The sequence below is a fragment of the Phragmites australis genome, chromosome 16 (genome assembly GCF_958298935.1).
Source record: "Phragmites australis chromosome 16, lpPhrAust1.1, whole genome shotgun sequence".
In the NCBI taxonomy this organism is placed as follows: Eukaryota; Viridiplantae; Streptophyta; class Magnoliopsida; order Poales; family Poaceae; genus Phragmites; species Phragmites australis.
This window is the reverse complement of record NC_084936.1, coordinates 25230491-25247187: the sequence shown is the minus strand read 5'-3', so window position 1 is coordinate 25247187 and position 16697 is coordinate 25230491. Positions and strand designations below refer to the sequence as shown.

At 43.7% G+C, this 16697-nt stretch overlaps 2 protein-coding genes across 4 annotated transcripts; one reads left to right on the top strand and one right to left on the bottom strand.

Annotated features, from left to right (window-relative positions):
- Nucleotides 1-5494: 5494 nt before the first annotated feature.
- On the top strand, nucleotides 5495-10860 carry LOC133896348 (heterogeneous nuclear ribonucleoprotein 1-like). 3 transcript variants are annotated; one of them, XM_062336935.1, is made up of 14 exons: nucleotides 5495-5747; nucleotides 6718-6815; nucleotides 6892-6981; nucleotides 7373-7438; nucleotides 7613-7678; nucleotides 7792-7880; nucleotides 7971-8016; nucleotides 8697-8751; nucleotides 9270-9346; nucleotides 9486-9624; nucleotides 9714-9847; nucleotides 9956-10060; nucleotides 10176-10307; nucleotides 10480-10860. In XM_062336935.1, exons 2-14 carry the CDS (start codon nucleotides 6798-6800, stop codon nucleotides 10540-10542), a joined length of 1080 nt encoding a protein of 359 aa, XP_062192919.1. In that variant the 5' UTR covers nucleotides 5495-5747; nucleotides 6718-6797; the 3' UTR covers nucleotides 10543-10860. The 3 variants fall into 3 exon arrangements, with proteins under 3 accessions (XP_062192919.1, XP_062192918.1, XP_062192917.1); XM_062336934.1 differs by having other exon boundaries at nucleotides 6715-6815; XM_062336933.1 differs by having other exon boundaries at nucleotides 6683-6815.
- A 325-nt stretch (nucleotides 10861-11185) lies between these two features.
- On the bottom strand, nucleotides 11186-16340 carry LOC133896347 (dicarboxylate transporter 2.1, chloroplastic-like). Its single transcript, XM_062336932.1, has 4 exons — nucleotides 15456-16340; nucleotides 13614-13927; nucleotides 12433-12881; nucleotides 11186-11815 (listed from the first exon to the last, which is right to left on the bottom strand). Exons 1-4 carry the CDS (start codon nucleotides 16227-16229, stop codon nucleotides 11700-11702), a joined length of 1653 nt encoding a protein of 550 aa, XP_062192916.1. The 5' UTR covers nucleotides 16230-16340; the 3' UTR covers nucleotides 11186-11699.
- Nucleotides 16341-16697: the final 357 nt, after the last annotated feature.

The window sequence follows — 16697 nt, the reverse complement described above, 5'->3', positions numbered from 1 at the left end:
CATCTGGATCCACAATTAGCAAGTATGAGTACATAAGGTACTCAGCAAGTCCTACCTCAAGGGGAGAAATTAGATGCTTAAGGGTAGTTCAAGGGTAAGGCTGTAGAGTCTTTTAGGTTTTGCGGAAAGCTAGTTCTGTTGATGCAGGGTTTATTTTGCAAAGACTAACTTTTAATAAGAACACTTTCAAGAGAAATACATAAGTTGAGCTTATGGGGGTTGACGGCCCTGGGGGAGGTACACCCGTCCCGCCAGTTCCCACAAGACTTTGCCAGCGGACACACAGTCCAGGAGGCTTAGGGCACAAAGCCAAAACCATTCTTTTAGAAAACACGGGCACACAGCCCACTCACACGTCAAGGAGTTACTCACGCCAAAAAGCTAATCATTGTGACCAAACCATAGCATGTCCTTGACCGAGGACACGGCTATCCGGATAGATTTTAACACTCTGCAGAGGTTGTACACTTTACCCACAAGATATGCACAGGCTCTCACCTTAGCAACTGGTGAAGCCGTCATAACAAGACGTAACGACCTCACAACGAAGCCACAATATCCACCCATGGGGCACTAAGATACCAGGGACTTTAGAAGAATTACGGGAAAGATCACTTAGCAATCCCAAGGCTTGACTTAGCCTCAATAATATCACCAGCCGGACCTTGGGCTACACACTACCCAAGTCTTCTCCTGGTCCCCATTGCCACTACCGGCCTCCGGGTGGGTACCGCACTAAGTCAGAGGGGTTAGGTCAAGTCCTGCCCATACAGGCCATGTGGTTGTACGAGAGGATACTAGGTGAGATGTCACAGCGAACCGGTCCTTATATGACCGAGGTAAGAGTCTCCCAGCAAGAACACCACAAAGGCGAATCTTGCTCCAAGGTGACTCCCACCTTTGTGGGGCACCTTACTCACCCTCGTCAACACTACTCTAAAGTTTTCCCAATAACACAAGTTTTACATGCACCAAGCACCAAGCACACACCATTCATTTTGTAAAGCATGATTATCTCAGGTAAATAATCTAGTTCTTTCTTTTGAGCAAAGCAATCCTAAACATACTAGTAAACAAGCAATCTTCCAAACAATCATTATAGTTGATGTTGGGAATCTTCTAGGGTTTCAACGAAATAATGGTAACAATGACAAGGCATGGGATAAACAAGCTGGGTTATAACTATTCTAGCATTTCTTTAAGAATCATAACTATTAATCTAAACATGCATACTCCTATTATTTGAAACGATGGCTCTACGGGTTGTGTTTAAAAATATAGGATCAACATGATCAACGGTGGTAGGACTTGCCTTCGTTGAAGTCCTCGCCTGCTCCTTCAAACTCCGGGTCCTCGGGGTCGTCCTCGAATGCTTCTTCCTCTAATAGCCGCAACAACGACAAAGGCACAAACAAACAAACAATTAAAACAATGACCAAACAATTTACAAAAATTATGAAATTGACATGATTGGATAGATCTCAAATTTAGATGAATATCGGTGGAAGAATCGACGAAAACGGAGTTATGACGGAGGAGAAACGGGCTTTGGAAGTTTTGCCGGGAGAAAAATTCAGAAAAAGAAAAGGGGGGAATATTCCAGGAATATTCGGCTGAGTCGGCTCGGACTGGACTCGGCTCGCGGCTCGGCTCTGGGGTTGGCTCGGCTCAGTTTTTTCGGCTCGGCTCGGCTGCTGTCGGTGGGCTCGGTTTCTCGGCTCGCGGCTCGGTTCGGTGGAGTCGGCTCGGTTCGGTGGAGTCGGCTCGGCTCTAACCGGACCCACATGCCAGCCACACAGGAGGGGAGTATAAAAGAGAGAGAGAGAGAGCAGAGAGAAGAGGGCGGCTGGCTCGGCTAGGGCACAGAGGAATCGGGAGGGAGAGAGAGGGGCGACGGCGGCGCAACAGCGGGGGCCGGCGGAGGCCGGCGACGGGGCGCCGGCGCCGGCGGCCGTGCCGGCGGAGGGCGGCGGCAGGGCACCAGCCGGGGGCGGCGGCGGCCGGAGAGAGGGCAGCTTCGGCTCGGCGACGGGCAGCGGAGGCCGGCAACGGGGAACGGCGGCGGCCGGTGTCAGGGAGGGGCCCAGGTACGCCTTCGGGGAGAGGGAAGGGAGGGGAGGAAGAGGGAGGTGCTCACCGGAGGTGACGCGCACGGAGAGAGAGCGGCTGCGGTGAGAGCTCGGGAGAGAGAGGTGAAGTGAGGAAGGGGATGGCACTGTTCACCGCTTTTATAGCGGCCGGCGGGGCTCGGAGCGGCGCGCGGAGCGAGGCACCGCGGGGCTCGGAGCGGCGCGGGGCGCGAGGCTCGGGCGCGGGGCGCGAGGCTTGGGCACGGGGTGTATACTTTGTGAAGCTCCAACGTGGACTAGGGGTGGCTTGTGTGCCACCGATACCACAGGATAAAAATCCCTCGTGCCGAGTTTGTCTCTCTACCTCATTTACGTTTTCACATTTACTTACTTGCAATGCACCTTGCAATTAACTTAAGCGGTATAGTAGACACACTAGATAAGAAGCATGGATCCTAGATTCGCCATACTCTTCTCCGATTCATACCGAATCTCGGGACGAGATTCTTTTAAGAGGGGAGGTTTGTCACGTCCCAAATTCCGTAATCACGTGATTAAACATAATCATGCGTCATAATTAAATTCGTGGTAAATTATTTTGGAACACTAGAGCAATTTGTTTCGAGTTAATCGGATAAGAGAAAGAAATTCAGGAGAAGAAAGAATAGAAATCGCAGTTAAAATAGACTTTTTCTCTAGCATGTGGGCCCCACATGTGGGCCAACACCCCTTGGGCAGCACCACCTGCCCCTCCCTCGTCTCACTCTCTCCCTCACCGTGCTCCCCATCGGCCACAACAGCACAAAGCTCTCCCTCTCACTCTCTCTCAAGCTCCCTCTCTCTTTCTCCCCTAAAATCCAACCTTAAGACTTGGAATCAAGGTATGCATGTGGTACTCACGCGTTCCATAGCTCCTAAGCTTCTTATCCATCCAATTCATTTTTGTTTTCCCGAAAGATTCGAGCCGATTTTAACTTGTTTTGGTGTTTAGGGTTGAAACAAGAGGAACACTGGATTTCTTCCCCTCTCGAGCGTTTCACTCTGTTTCCTTCATCACCCGATGGTAAGTCCCTGAGGCTTCCCTCGGCATGAATTCGTGATTGGTTGGTCGATTTCGTGATGGAGTGAAGTTCATGAGTTCTTGAGGTTTTGGACCAAATTAAAAGATTTGGGAAGTTTTGAGTTAGGAATCACCGTGAGGAGATCAGGATGAACTGGTAGGAGGAAGACAACTTGCATAGGGCATTTTTGTTTGTTCACTTGGGCTGGAAAAAGAAAAGGAGGGGAAATATGAGATGAAATGGCGAGAATGGTATGAAATAGAATAATTCGTATGCACAGTGGTGAATCATATAAGGCTATCATATATGATGGTAAATAGTTAATTATCCCTCGGATCTTGGCATGGGGTCGCGGCTGACGAAGAGATTTTTGGGGCAATTAACTTTTTGCCATATAGCGCACTCTCAAATACCACCCATACCAAAAACTTTGATAAAATGCCAACTGGAGGGCAAAATGACTTGTCTGTCCTTCTTCTTCCATGAGAGGGCAGAGAGCAACAGCAACAACAGGCACTTGTTGGAGGCAGGGGCTGGCGCTAGCGTGCGTACGTGTGGGTCTCACCACCACCAGTACAAGCCTGAATCTCAACAGCCAACCGAGCGAGCACGTGCCCGTGGGTCTCACCAGCGTCAAAGCTTGCCACTCATTGCCGAAGCTCACCTCCTATCGACGGACATCATTAGGGCAGCTGTAGCAGCTGGTGGCGCCCTAGGGCTCACCGTGGGCTGATTGCCCTCGGCAGGCTCGTGGTGGTCGGGGCGGCTCCAACGGTGGAGGCAAGCTCAGTACTATTGCTATCCGTGGGGACGCGTGGGAGGAAGCGATACCAACCATCGCATAAGTAAGATATGACACCTACTAAGTTACATGAACCAACCAGTTCACTCAAAGTTGATGAGAAAATATGAACAATTTATTTATACTTCAATACTCCCCATCACGTGAATGCTCGCTCAGATCTTAAACGTGAAAATAGGAGTCGACTACCATTTTTTGTTAATTGCGTCCGTCGAGACTTGAAATCGAGACCTCTAGCTCCAATACCATATTGAGCTACATGTATCAACCAGTTCACCAAAAGTCTAAGTTGATGAGGAAATATGGACAATTCACTTACATTTCAATACTGCCGGCAATATTCCTCACTAAGATCCACGGTGGCACCTGCATGACCGCAAGCAGAGCTTGGCTCCTGTCTACTGGCGATGACGAGACAAGCCCAGACGGCATTGGAAGGAGCGGACAGGTAGCCTCTGCCATCGGTGTGCCGCTAGAGGTACTCTTCTCCCATATGCGCTTGCCCTCCATCATTGCTCACATGTAGGAACCTAGTGGCCATCCTTCTGCGAGGACGTTGGCTAACATCACTGTCGCTTCCTCCCTAGGCAAGAGGAGCATGAGGGCGTGGGGGAGATGGTCATGGCGACAGGTCATGTCCTTCCTCGGTTGGAGAAGTGTGAGCACGTTTGGGAGGTGGTCACAGCACAGATGAGATCCTGACAGGCAGGTGAGGAAGAAGAGTAAGAAAGAAGACGAAAGATAATTGAGTCAATTTGTAGAGGAATATTTCTTTAAAGATGTCGTCACATCAGCAAAAATGACATTAAATCAACAATCTAGTGGTTTTAAGTGGCATTTTGTCAAAGTTTCTAATAACTATAGTATTTAAGAATATGTCACTGATAAAGATGATAAAAAGTTCATTGCCCCGATTTTTTTTTTAATTTGGAGGCAACAGTCAGTGAAGGAAAGAACACGCGTATAGAAGGAAAGAGCACGCCTACAAAGAAGGGAAATTAGGCTGTGTAATTGCGTAGTGTAAATGCTAGGTACAAATACTGGATGCAATTAGCCAATATCTACGGAGGGATGTAAGATGAATATTAACATTAGATGTAGGAGGTGCTTCTATAATAAAGCTAGAAGGTTGGTTGCATATGTCAGATCTGGAGGCGGACAATGTTTGATGTGTATTTTTTTTGGTGGATGTAGCATAATTTTCATTCGTTTTTTTATAGTTTGGACGGCAAAAAATCAAAATTAAATAACTTACACGACCGTATTTATCAAAATAGATAACATATCGTCATATTTATAATTTTAGCATCCATATTCAGCACCTCATTTGTCGAAAATTGACTTTCGACATACGATGTGTCGAATATGATCGGATCCATGTTTTTTCGGTGTACGATATACCAAAAATTAATTTTCAATAAATAAGATACTTGATGCTAAAATTACAAGTACGAAGATATATTATCTATTTGGTTAAATAGTATGTTGTCTAATTTTAGATTTTTTTCCAGTTTGGACTTTTGTGGAGTATTAACTGTATGTAAATGTATACGGGCGAGGCAAACCGATCGGCTGCGTGGCTGCTGCAATCGGCCTACGACGCACGGGGGGCTCTAAAGTTTCCAAACCCTAGACTCCGAAATCCTAACGCGTGGCAGCCGAGCACCACGTCGCCGGTGGCCGGTCCCTCCCTCTCTCCGCCGAATCCTCCATCCGCCGCTCCTCGGCCCTTTGCCGCCGCCGCAGGGCCGCTCCTCCCTCTGTCTAGTGGCGCGGAAATCCATCCGAACGTGGATTGGCTTTCTTCTTCTATTGGTACGTAACCCTAGCTTGCTCGGATAGAATCCCTTGTTCTAGGAGTTGGTTTTGTCCCCAATCAATCCAAATCTTCAATTTTCGCCATTCATTTACTTGTGGATTTGTGCGCTGCGTGGCGCCCTTCTGAACTCTAATCCAATCCATGGTTCGATTAGGTCGTCAGCACTCAAAATCGACAATAGTTGAGTGCCATAGGACTCTTGGTACCCGATTAAGGTCCGGGAGCAGTTACTTTTCCAAAATTTTGGGGGTAATTCAGCTGAATCCCCTTGCCGCACACCATGTCCGCTCATGTTTTGAGAGGTTAACGTCGAAATTTTGGGTAATTGGTTGCTGCCTTTTCCTACTTTAACCCAGGCCGTAGAATCGTGTTTTTGGTACTGGCAGGCACATCCAGAGTTGTGCTTTTGCATTGGGGCCAAATTTTCTGTGGAAAAAGAATCCTCATTACTGTGGAAGCTGTGCTGCATAGCTGATGTGTAAATTTGGAATTTGGCATGAGCCAAATGAGGTTACAGGGGAACACTGAATGGTATTGCTGTATCCCACTTGACTGCTGGAGGACTAGCTTCTATCTCTCTGGAAACGAATAGACAAATACATCCTGATGCAAAATCAATATTTATTTTCTGCGCTGGAATTGTTTTCCTCAATATATCCAGTTGCTTTATGATCCTTTGCCCTTTTGCCTATGAATTAGTTGGCACTTTCATAGTATACCCTGCGAACCATTTACGAGCATCAATATTATTGTTCTTGGATGTCCGATAGGAGCATTCAGATATTTTTATTGCTTTTGTCGCCTAGCACAGATAGAGACATTCTATTCATTCGAATATTATTTAAATCTTGCTTTGCCACTGGCTGTATAGTTGAAAATTAAATGCATATTTTTGTTCCGCTCAGAGTCTGATATGAATGTTCTTTTCAAGGCACTATCTTTTTCAATCTTGGGAACATTTAGTAGATTGCTTGAGAGTTTACCTGGATCTGAGGGACTAGAGAGCCAAAGAGTTTTTGTGTCATCGGTCTGCAGCCAGTGTTATAATGGGTTCAAAGCTTGTGGTAAGTAACCGACCCTTCTTTTTCTTTTGGTAACATTCTTACGTGAATGACTATGATGCATAATTAATGCACTTAGGTTCTTGGTATCCCCTGGGATGTTGATACTGAAGGACTACGAGAGTACATGACCAAGTTTGGGCCCCTAGATGATTGTGTCGTCATGAAGGTTTGCAATAATTTCATTCATATGAAGTATCAGATGCATACTCTGTGTTTTCTTCCCCGTAACTTTGCAGCATTGTGATTTTGGAAATATTTGATCTTTTCGTCAAATGGTTATTTGTTTCCATCTATTTCCTGCAAGAATACATTTGCTTAGGAATGGGTAAGTGTGTGTGGCTGTATGTCCCCTGTGTGTGTTTTCTTTTTCTTTTCTTTTTGAGCAACTGTGTTATTTTTTTTCTTTCATTTGACTTTAAGTTTAGCATTTCATTTCAAATGTTTGTGCTTGTTCAAGGGAATTTTATTCCAAGTTTTTTTAGTAAGAAAACATAGGTGTGCAACTATTAGCCATAGCTGACTGTCATACTGATTTACCTACATGTTGAAAATAATAGGAGCGTTCTTCTGGTCGATCTCGTGGGTTTGGCTACGTAACATTCTCGTCAGCCGATGATGCAAAGGTAGTAAAAGAATGAAATGACCCCTTCATTTTATCTTTGCATGATATTGCATAATAAGTCATGTACATAACTAAACCTTTGACTAGAATCCATATGCAACTGTTTTATATTTCCAATTTCAATGTTAAATTTGCATTTTGTTACCTTCTGAATGATTCCACAACATCCTTTTAGAATGTTCTTGAGTGTGAGCATGTTCTTGGAAACCGGACTTTAGAAGTGAAGATAGCAACTCCAAAGGTAAATAACATACAAATACTTAACCTTTTTTTTGGTAACATCCATATGGTCTATTATCGATTTATATCACATGTATTTGAAATGATTATGGTGTAATTTTCTCTTGAAAACAGGAAGAAATGAAATCACAAGGAACAAAGAAAGCTACTAGGATATTTGTTGCTCGAATTCCACAATCTGTGGATGAGTCAATGTTCCGTAGGTGAGCTATAGCTTTATTGTTTTTTCTCCGTTACTGATTTTCCTATTGACTAGTATCGAGCTTGTCTAAATTGGAATGTTGTGTTAACAGGCATTTTGAAGCATTTGGTGAAATTCTTGATCTTTACATGCCGAAGGTTAGGAAAACTGGAACTGGTTTACAATGCAACATTTACAACTAGTATCCTACATATAGTGAAGTATTGTTTCACAAGGCACCGATGCTAGCTGCCCTGTTCCACTGATATTACTGGAGTATAATTTAGGGGACCTTCTGTAGCGTCATTATTTATTGTCTATATAAGTGTGAGATACCATATCTTAATCTGGATATAACATAAGGGCCTTTAAATAAATCAAATGTGGTTTACATCATTGCCTAGAGGATTTAGCATGCAATCTTAAGGCACAAATGTATGTTTGATAAAGGGTAACCCCTAATTTAGTCCTTTAAATGACACTGAATGAAGTTAGTTTTTTAAGTTGTATATGTCAACTTTTAGGATTGCCTGAATTTGTATAGCCTTACTGGTTTGGTGTGATTCTTATATCAGTCTGTGGTACCATGGAAGATGAGGGTTGAATTTATATCAGTGCATCCTCAGCATTTTGAATAGGACAGACCTTGTTGTTACGTCCAGCATTAAGGTCATATTGCAGAAACTTTGTTTTGGATGAGTATTCTGCTCTAATTTTTTAAATGCTCTGTCATGTCACATTCTATGGTAATGCGGCATTGTAGGATTGGAAATAAACTACTGCTGGAGATGTTAAGATTTTGCTAAACTAACATTCCACACTCTTTTTTATTGTGTAGGAACATGGTTCAAAAGGGCATCGTGGAATTGGGTTTATCACTTTTCAGAGTGCAGGTAGGTTTATGGATGTCTTCCAGCATTATTTATGTATGAAAAGATTATTTGGTCGAGTTGGGGTGCTGGGGCACGGTAACTTTAAATGAAATGATCAAATAAGTTACAGACCCATCTTTTTTACATATTAATGGAAGCTATTAATGGGAGAATGGACATCAATGATATTTTACATGTTTTTTGCTTCTTTGGAATGTAGCATCCAACCGACCTCTTTTACGATGGTATTTGCCCAAAAACCAATCTTTGGAATGGTATTTGCCTAATTTTCTCTTTTTCATATTGTTAGTTGATTACACTTGTAGAAAATTGGTACTGTGCCCTGTTTCTTTTTTTCCCCCCTTCATTGTGCTTGACATTTTGATATGCTACTTGGGATGGGATTCTAGTGGTAATTGTTATCGAGCTGTTATGTTTTCCCTGTGTTATTTCCTTTGTCATGCTCAATGTTTGTCTTAGTTATTTCTAGCTGTTATCTATATTTTTGCATTGTTCTAATTTTAATTGTAACGTAACAGAATCCGTCGACGGCATCATGCAAGAGTCGCATGAGCTTGATGGTACAACTGTAGTTGTTGACCGTGCAACTCCGAAGGTACATGACGCCGTTCTGAAATAGAGCTCTGGTGGTGGAACCCTGTTACTAGATTCTACTAGGCAATCTTAGTACCCATTATGCTAGAATATTAGACCCACTTACTATTTATAATCTCCTGAAAATATGTTTGCATCAGGATGATGATGTCAGATACCCCCCGAGCAGGCCATCTCAGGGTGGCTATGGTGCATATAATGCATACATATCGGCTGCTACCAGGTACGCAGCTTTGGGTGCACCAACACTGTATGATCATCCAGGATCAGCATATGGAAGTAAGTCTGTTTTAAATTTGTCTGAGATGTGGCACAGCACAACTTTTGTAGTGGACTAAGTATTCCGCTTTTTGACTTACAATGACCAGGAGGATACTATGGATCCTCCCAAGGAATGGGCAAAAAGATATTTGTTGGTAGGCTTCCACAAGAAGCAAATACAGATGATCTAAGGCAATACTTTGGTAGATTTGGCCGAATCGTAGATGCGTACATACCAAAGGTGAGGTTAAGACTGTCATGTTTTGTTTTTTTTTGTGTGGGGGGTGGGGGGGGGGGTGGGCATGCCATAGCATTTTTAATTCTCTCAGATTTTTGAATTCCCATATAGGACCCTAAAAGAAGTGGCCACCGAGGTTTTGGTTTTGTCACCTTTGCTGATGAGGGTGTAGCGGATCGGGTGGCTCGCAGAAGCCATGAAATTCTGGGGCATGAGGTAAGACTGTTGGCGTACCTACCCTTGTTCCCCTTGCATTTAATGTGAAAAATGATAGTATTGACCTTATCTTGTTCTGAAAAATTTGATGAATTAAGTTGGTCCACTATTTCAGGTTGCAATAGACACAGCTGCACCGATTGAAGGTGATGCAACTACTGGTGGTTACATGGAACCCATGGAACTTTATGGAGCTTATGGTTCAATGCGATCTTTTGGCAGGTTCTGTGGCAGTCTAGATTATGATGTAAGCACAAAATTATGTTTTCATGGCATACTACGCTTATATGCAGTATAAATTAATAAATCATTAGGCCCCTTCTAAAAGGAAATATAGGCTTAAATTGATAGTTTGTGGCTGTCACCCATTTTTCTGTCATCTCTAGCACGTCTAATAACCAATATTTTTCATCTTCCAGTATGGATATGGTCCCAGCGGAAGTAGCAGATCAAGAGCAGATTGGCGGTTCCGACCTTATTAAGCATGTTGTGCGTCTTGTTACAATTAAGTGATGTTTTAGCTTGCCTCTAGGGAAACTGTGGAGATGGAGGCAAGATATACTTGTTTGAGAAAGGTTAGAGGTACCTAAGATCTATGGTAATCTTAAGCTATGTTAATCTTAAGCACGGTGCGTGGAATTTGTCTTTTGTTCTGTTGTAATTGTTGACATTGAAATGATACCATGCAATTTGTTTGTCTCGATTCACATTGAACGCTGTTGCTAAACGTTGAAGGCAACCATGTAGTTATCGCGTAAAGTGCTATATGTAATAAAAATCCTTAATTTACCGGAATCGTATTCGATTGCTTTTTGCCCAGAACAACTGTCTGGTCGTTCGCTCATCTACTGTTAGTTTGCGCTTGCTATCGTGTTAATTCTTTGCAAGTTTTTTTCACGGCTTATTAGTTTGTTGGGACCAGGATTTCAAATCGTGACGGTAACTGGTTTTCATGGTGGGTAATGGGAGAAAGATCCGGCAGGAATACATAAATTTTAACGGGAACATATGGATTTAGAACGATGATGAATATTTTCAGATGGATCGTGGTAGTCGATCCGTCAATTCAAGTTATGAGCGGAAACAGGAGCTGGTACAAAATTTTAATCGCAAAATCAGATCAAGGAGATGAACACAGCATGAGGATCGAACCGTCACCAAATATCAAGTATCGCAATCAAACAGCGTAGCCCCTATCAGTCAAGAAATACTGAATCATCATTTCTTGAAAGGGAATCCTCACTGAAGTGTGAGAATGGTGTAACCATGCGCTATTTCCACACTTCCACTCGCTGTCGACTAGACTCCTCTATGTATATCAACTATCTTCAAGATGCAATGATAAAAAAATTCTGATAGGCTACGGTTGCAAAAAAAATACAGGGCCTTTTGGCCATCAAAGTCGTCCATGAGGTGAATTCCATTCATGGGGAAGATATGAGTCAACCTATGAGAACCCTTCGGCCTGCTGGTTTGACATTTTGTGCAAATGTAGCATGTTCAAAACTTCTGGTGATGGACATTATTATTATGCATTCACCAAGCGCCTCATGAAAAAAACTGACCCCTCTCCCCCGGAACCCATGAATTACTTGTTCATTAAGGTAAACTTTTTATTTAACTTACACTGCGGCAACACTCAATAAAGCCCCAAAAATTTCCACCAGAATGAACCAACGACTCCCCATATTACAACATTAATTGCAGCTGTTGTTAAACCCAACTTGAATACGTCAGGCAGATCAACATATCCCGCTGCACAAGTAAACAACAGGTTACTAAAAAACAGGTTACTCAGTAGAAAATAAATGATAAAGGCTCAAAATCACTATACGAACAATAGTAGTAAAAGAAAACAAATAATTTTCTTTAAATGTCCATATGTGCATTGGCTTGTGTTTTCATTTCTTTATTAGGCTCCATTGGAAATATGGTGTTAATCTGTGCAAGATATGAAGGTAGTTATCATTATAAAAAACACTCGCCATAACTAGTGAAATAGAGTTGATGTTAAAGAACGATTCAGCAACTAAGAGTACCCAAACAGAAACAAAATGGGTCCAAATGTGTTCTAAACATTGCCTCGTAGAGTTGTTTGTTGTGCTTGTGTTTTCATCAAACAATGATCACGTTTGCTGTATAGTGAACTCCAGGATACGGTGATTCGAGCGGCAGATCAGCTCCAAGGCAGGCAACTCCGTATAAAAAAACTAAATAAAATGATGAACTGCTCTATGCATCTTCATTGAAAGCTGGGGATAGAAACAAGTAGAGAATGTAACACACACATACACACACATTATAGTGATGTACTGCTTGCAAACTTGGAGAAAATGTTGAATTCAAGAACGGATATGGAAAAGTAAAGTTACCTCCATAGTATAGTGCAGACTGCCCACTGCTATAATGTGTTAGTGCACCGAAGAGATTTGAATTGTACGTCAAAGCAAGTGCCGACAGTACAGCTGGAACTCCAGCTGCTAAATGCATGGCAAGAAATGCTGAGTACAAAGCTCCAACATGTGCGGTTTGGCTTGCAAATAGATAGTGAATAAAGAAGTATGAGGCCTGAAGAACACCAAATGCGGCAGGCCAACTCAATGAGAAAGACTGGAGAACCTTCGCAACACAATTTGACATCCATGACACAATCCCAACGTTAGTAAGTTGCCCAGCCATTCCAACTAGAATAGCAAACCAAGCTAAGGTGTCCCATGCAGACTTCTCATTCAAACAATCATCCCAGTTCAGCACCCCAAGCAGGAGAAGAATTGAGAGTCCAATCATTGCAGCAACAACACTTGATACACCAATAGCGTCCCTGCACCACAAATTGTATAGCGGATTATAGATGGCACATTTTGAGTTTTTGACATATGCACAAAAAAGTGCATGTCTGTGTTCATTTCTCAAGGCATGCAAAAGAATAATAACAAAACTCAGGGGAAAACTCGTAATTAAGGCTTGCACTTTATAGCAACCTGATTCCTAAAGCATTTCCAGATGCTGCTTAAACCTCTACTTTTTACCTTGTCAGCGTTACAGATTGTACTAGAATAGTGTATGTCTATATGGAAATGGCAGCCAAGCAAAAATATTTAGCAAGTCACACTATCAGTACAGATTAGGGAGAAAAAGAGTGGATGTTCATCATAAACAGGATAATCTTTTCACAAAAGAATATTAAGTATGTTTGAATCATAAAATCTTGTTCATAAGAAAGATTAAAAATTTGAAACATCTCCACATCTCCATAATCATGAGTGGAACTCACTGCTGATTTCCGACTGATAAAGGTACCTTTCAGGGGGGAAATACTAAATGGAACAATAATGGATAGAGTGTTGATCAGTGTTCTACGATGTGAAGATGGTTCGCTACGAGAAATTCAGCAGGCATCAGTCAAGAAGGGTATTTGTGCAGTGTATGCACGTCTGATTTCATAGAACAGTGTAAAGCAAATAGACAGCAGAAGTTTGAGTTCTTAAAAGCGAACTTGAGACTGCAAATCAATTCATGAGGAAAACTCTTCTAGTAAAAAGAAATATCTTACCCAAAAATCCAGAGTGAGACTGCAAGAAGCATTGTACCAATCATGACCCATTCATTTCTTGTTATTGGGCCCATGTTCTTCAGCCTCTGAGCAGCTAATGCTGGGGCTTCAGGAGTGTCCTTTATTTCAGGAGGGAATATTTTGTATAACAAATAAGGCGTCACTAAAAGGCCAACAATGGCGGGCAAACTAGCAACCTTGAACCATGATATCCATGGGTTTCCAATCTTAACACCAATCTCCTCTGCTAGCTTCAGACACAACAGGTTTTGTGCAGCCGCTGTCAAGAAGAGAGCACTGGAGTTGCCAGATGCCTGTCAAGCACCAGCCGACACAATAATGCCATTGATCAATTTTTTAATATGTTTCTAATGATTAAGAAATAGAAACATAATTAGCCAAACTACAGAGCACACGTGCACATAAACATGCTAAAAGCAGTGTGTCAGAATTATGTCAGTCTTTTTTAGAAAGAAATCCACTTTACTGCCTCAAAGTATTGTGCTTGTTCAGATAACCCCCTAAAGCTTATTTTGCTCTATTTAACCCCCTCAAGTATCACAACTGGGTTACTTAACCCCTAAAGCCATGTCTCAGCAACCTGCGGTCACCCGTGATGCTTATCTGTCAAAGCGATCCTTTAATAGCATCCTACCTGGCAGAACCACCCCGTCAAACCTGCTTAAGGGGTTAAGTAACCCAGTTTTGATACTTTAGAGGGTTAAATAGACCAAAAGAAACTTTAGTGGGTTAGTCAGACAAACATAATACATCAAGGTAGTAAAATGGACTTTTTGCTTTTTTTAATGAAATAGAGAATTGACAGTTTGAGTTAACTTTCTATATGACCATGTCAAGTAGGAGATTTGACATTTTCCAAAGGAAAATACATCTGTACACATTGCCCTGCACTAGCATATGGATATCTCAGTGAGCTGCATTGATTAATCACGGTCATAATGCACCAGTGTTTTCATTACAGAAGTACTCCCTCCATTTCAAATTATAGGGCTATTGTTTTTATTTTGAGTGGGCACAAAGACTAGGAGCTTTTAAATCAAGAAAAAGACAAAATAATATGATGGTATTATCGTTTCTATATATACAATGGAAAATGGGAGAGAAATTAGCTAATGAGTTACCTATAAATGCAGAAATGGTGATGTGATAGATGAGGGTAAACAAGAAAAAACAACAACAATTCACATGCACGCCTTATAAGTGCTGCGCAACAAGATGGTGTGTCTTATAAAAAGAAAAGGAGGGACTACTATATAAGAGACATGATAATTTCAAGTGGCTCATAGATAGGAAACAATGATGGCGATTGAAAAAACACTTCAAGTCTTCCCAAATCCCAACACCACGCTTAACTGTCCACTGTGCATTTTCCAGTTACTCCCAATGATTTCTTCACCTCCACATGTTACTCTGGTGAATGATGATACCATCTACAAGATAAGCTCTATAATACAGTCTTACGTGGAGTGATCAAAGAAGATAAAGACATAAAGTCACCCCTCTAAGAAGGGGCTATGATGTCGAAAATTGAAATATTTGAAATTATACTTAAAGTTACTAATGTATTACATCTAAAAACTAGACTGAGCTGTTGGACAGTGGTAATTTACTTCACAGCAAACACCCAAAAATAAATAAATAACCAGCTGAGGATCCAAGCATGCCCCTAGATCTAATCATCTAACGCATCTCATAGTTTCAGCCATCTGGAGCAAAATTTATAAGCATCTTCCCACCACAGAAATTAATCTGTAACATCTTAATAAGTCGGGATGAAAAGCATAGCCATCATGCAAGCATCACCAAGCATCGTTTTATTACCTGGAGCTGCGACTGCACGAGGTAGGAGCCCAGCTTCTTAGCCGATGGGTCGTTCGGCTTGCTGCCCGACGAGAGCGAGAGCGACTTGACGATGGGAAGGAAAACCCCTCCAGCCCTGGCGGTGGTGCTAGGCATGGCAGGCGCGATGAATGCCTCACTGATAGCGAGCCCGTAGGACAGCCCCAGCGTGCTGCGCCCCAACCACTTCACGAAGTAGGTGGCGACGCGGTCGCCGAGGCCGGTCTTGACGAACCCGCGCGCGAAGAAGAAGGAGATCACGATGAGCCAGATGACCTCATTGGTGAACGCCCCGAACGCCGCGGCGAAGGGGAGCGTGCGCGTGGCGACGGTGGCGGTGAGGCCGAGGAACGCCCACGCGCCGACGGGGAGCGGGCCGAGGACGAGCCCCGCGATGGTGGAGAGGAAGATGGAGAGGAGGTGCCACGCCTGCGGGGTCACCTCGGCGGGGCGCGGCACAAGGAAGCGAACGGCGAGGCCGGCGGCGAGAGAGGCGAGGAGGGGCAGCGGCTTCGCGCCGCCGGCCGCCGCGGCGGGCTTAGGGCTCGGGCTTGCGGCTTGAGTTGCCGATGCAGAGGCGAGGAGCGGGGGGAGGTGGCAGCGAGGGGTGGGGGAGAGGAGGGGAGAGATGGGGACGGAGAGGGAGACAGAACTGGGGGAGGGCTGGAGGTGGAGATGGCAGCGGCGGATGTGGTTTTGGGGAGTGAGGAGGAGGCGAGCCGGACGGTGGGAGACGGCGACCCGGAGGCTCTCCATTGGCGGCGGCGGCGGCGCGGCGGAGCGGGAGGAAGCGGTGGAATGGGTAATAGCGGCTGCGGTGCTCGGAGAGCAACAGCCAAGATTTGTTTTGTTTTAAGCGGGGAGGCGTGATCTGTCAGAGTGCTACTCGCAGCTGGGACCAGTGTCCAGGTGTAAAAGTAGGACCAGAAAGCCAGTGTTTCGAGTGCGTATTTTCTTGGATTTGACTCGATGATTTTCTGTGGGATTCACAGATCATCACGAATTTTGTTTCTGGGGATTGGCGTGGGGCCCAGAGGCAGTAAGCGTGCAGATTGGAATCGTCAGGTCTGGTCGTGTGGCGAGAGTCATTTACAACTGTTCTCGTATACAGTAGGGCCCGAAAAACCCTCGGCTCAGGGTGCATGATTCTAATACCGGAAATACTCTTCTTCACACGTCGGATATATTGCACGGACGATCTACTCAGATTATAATAGGCGGTCT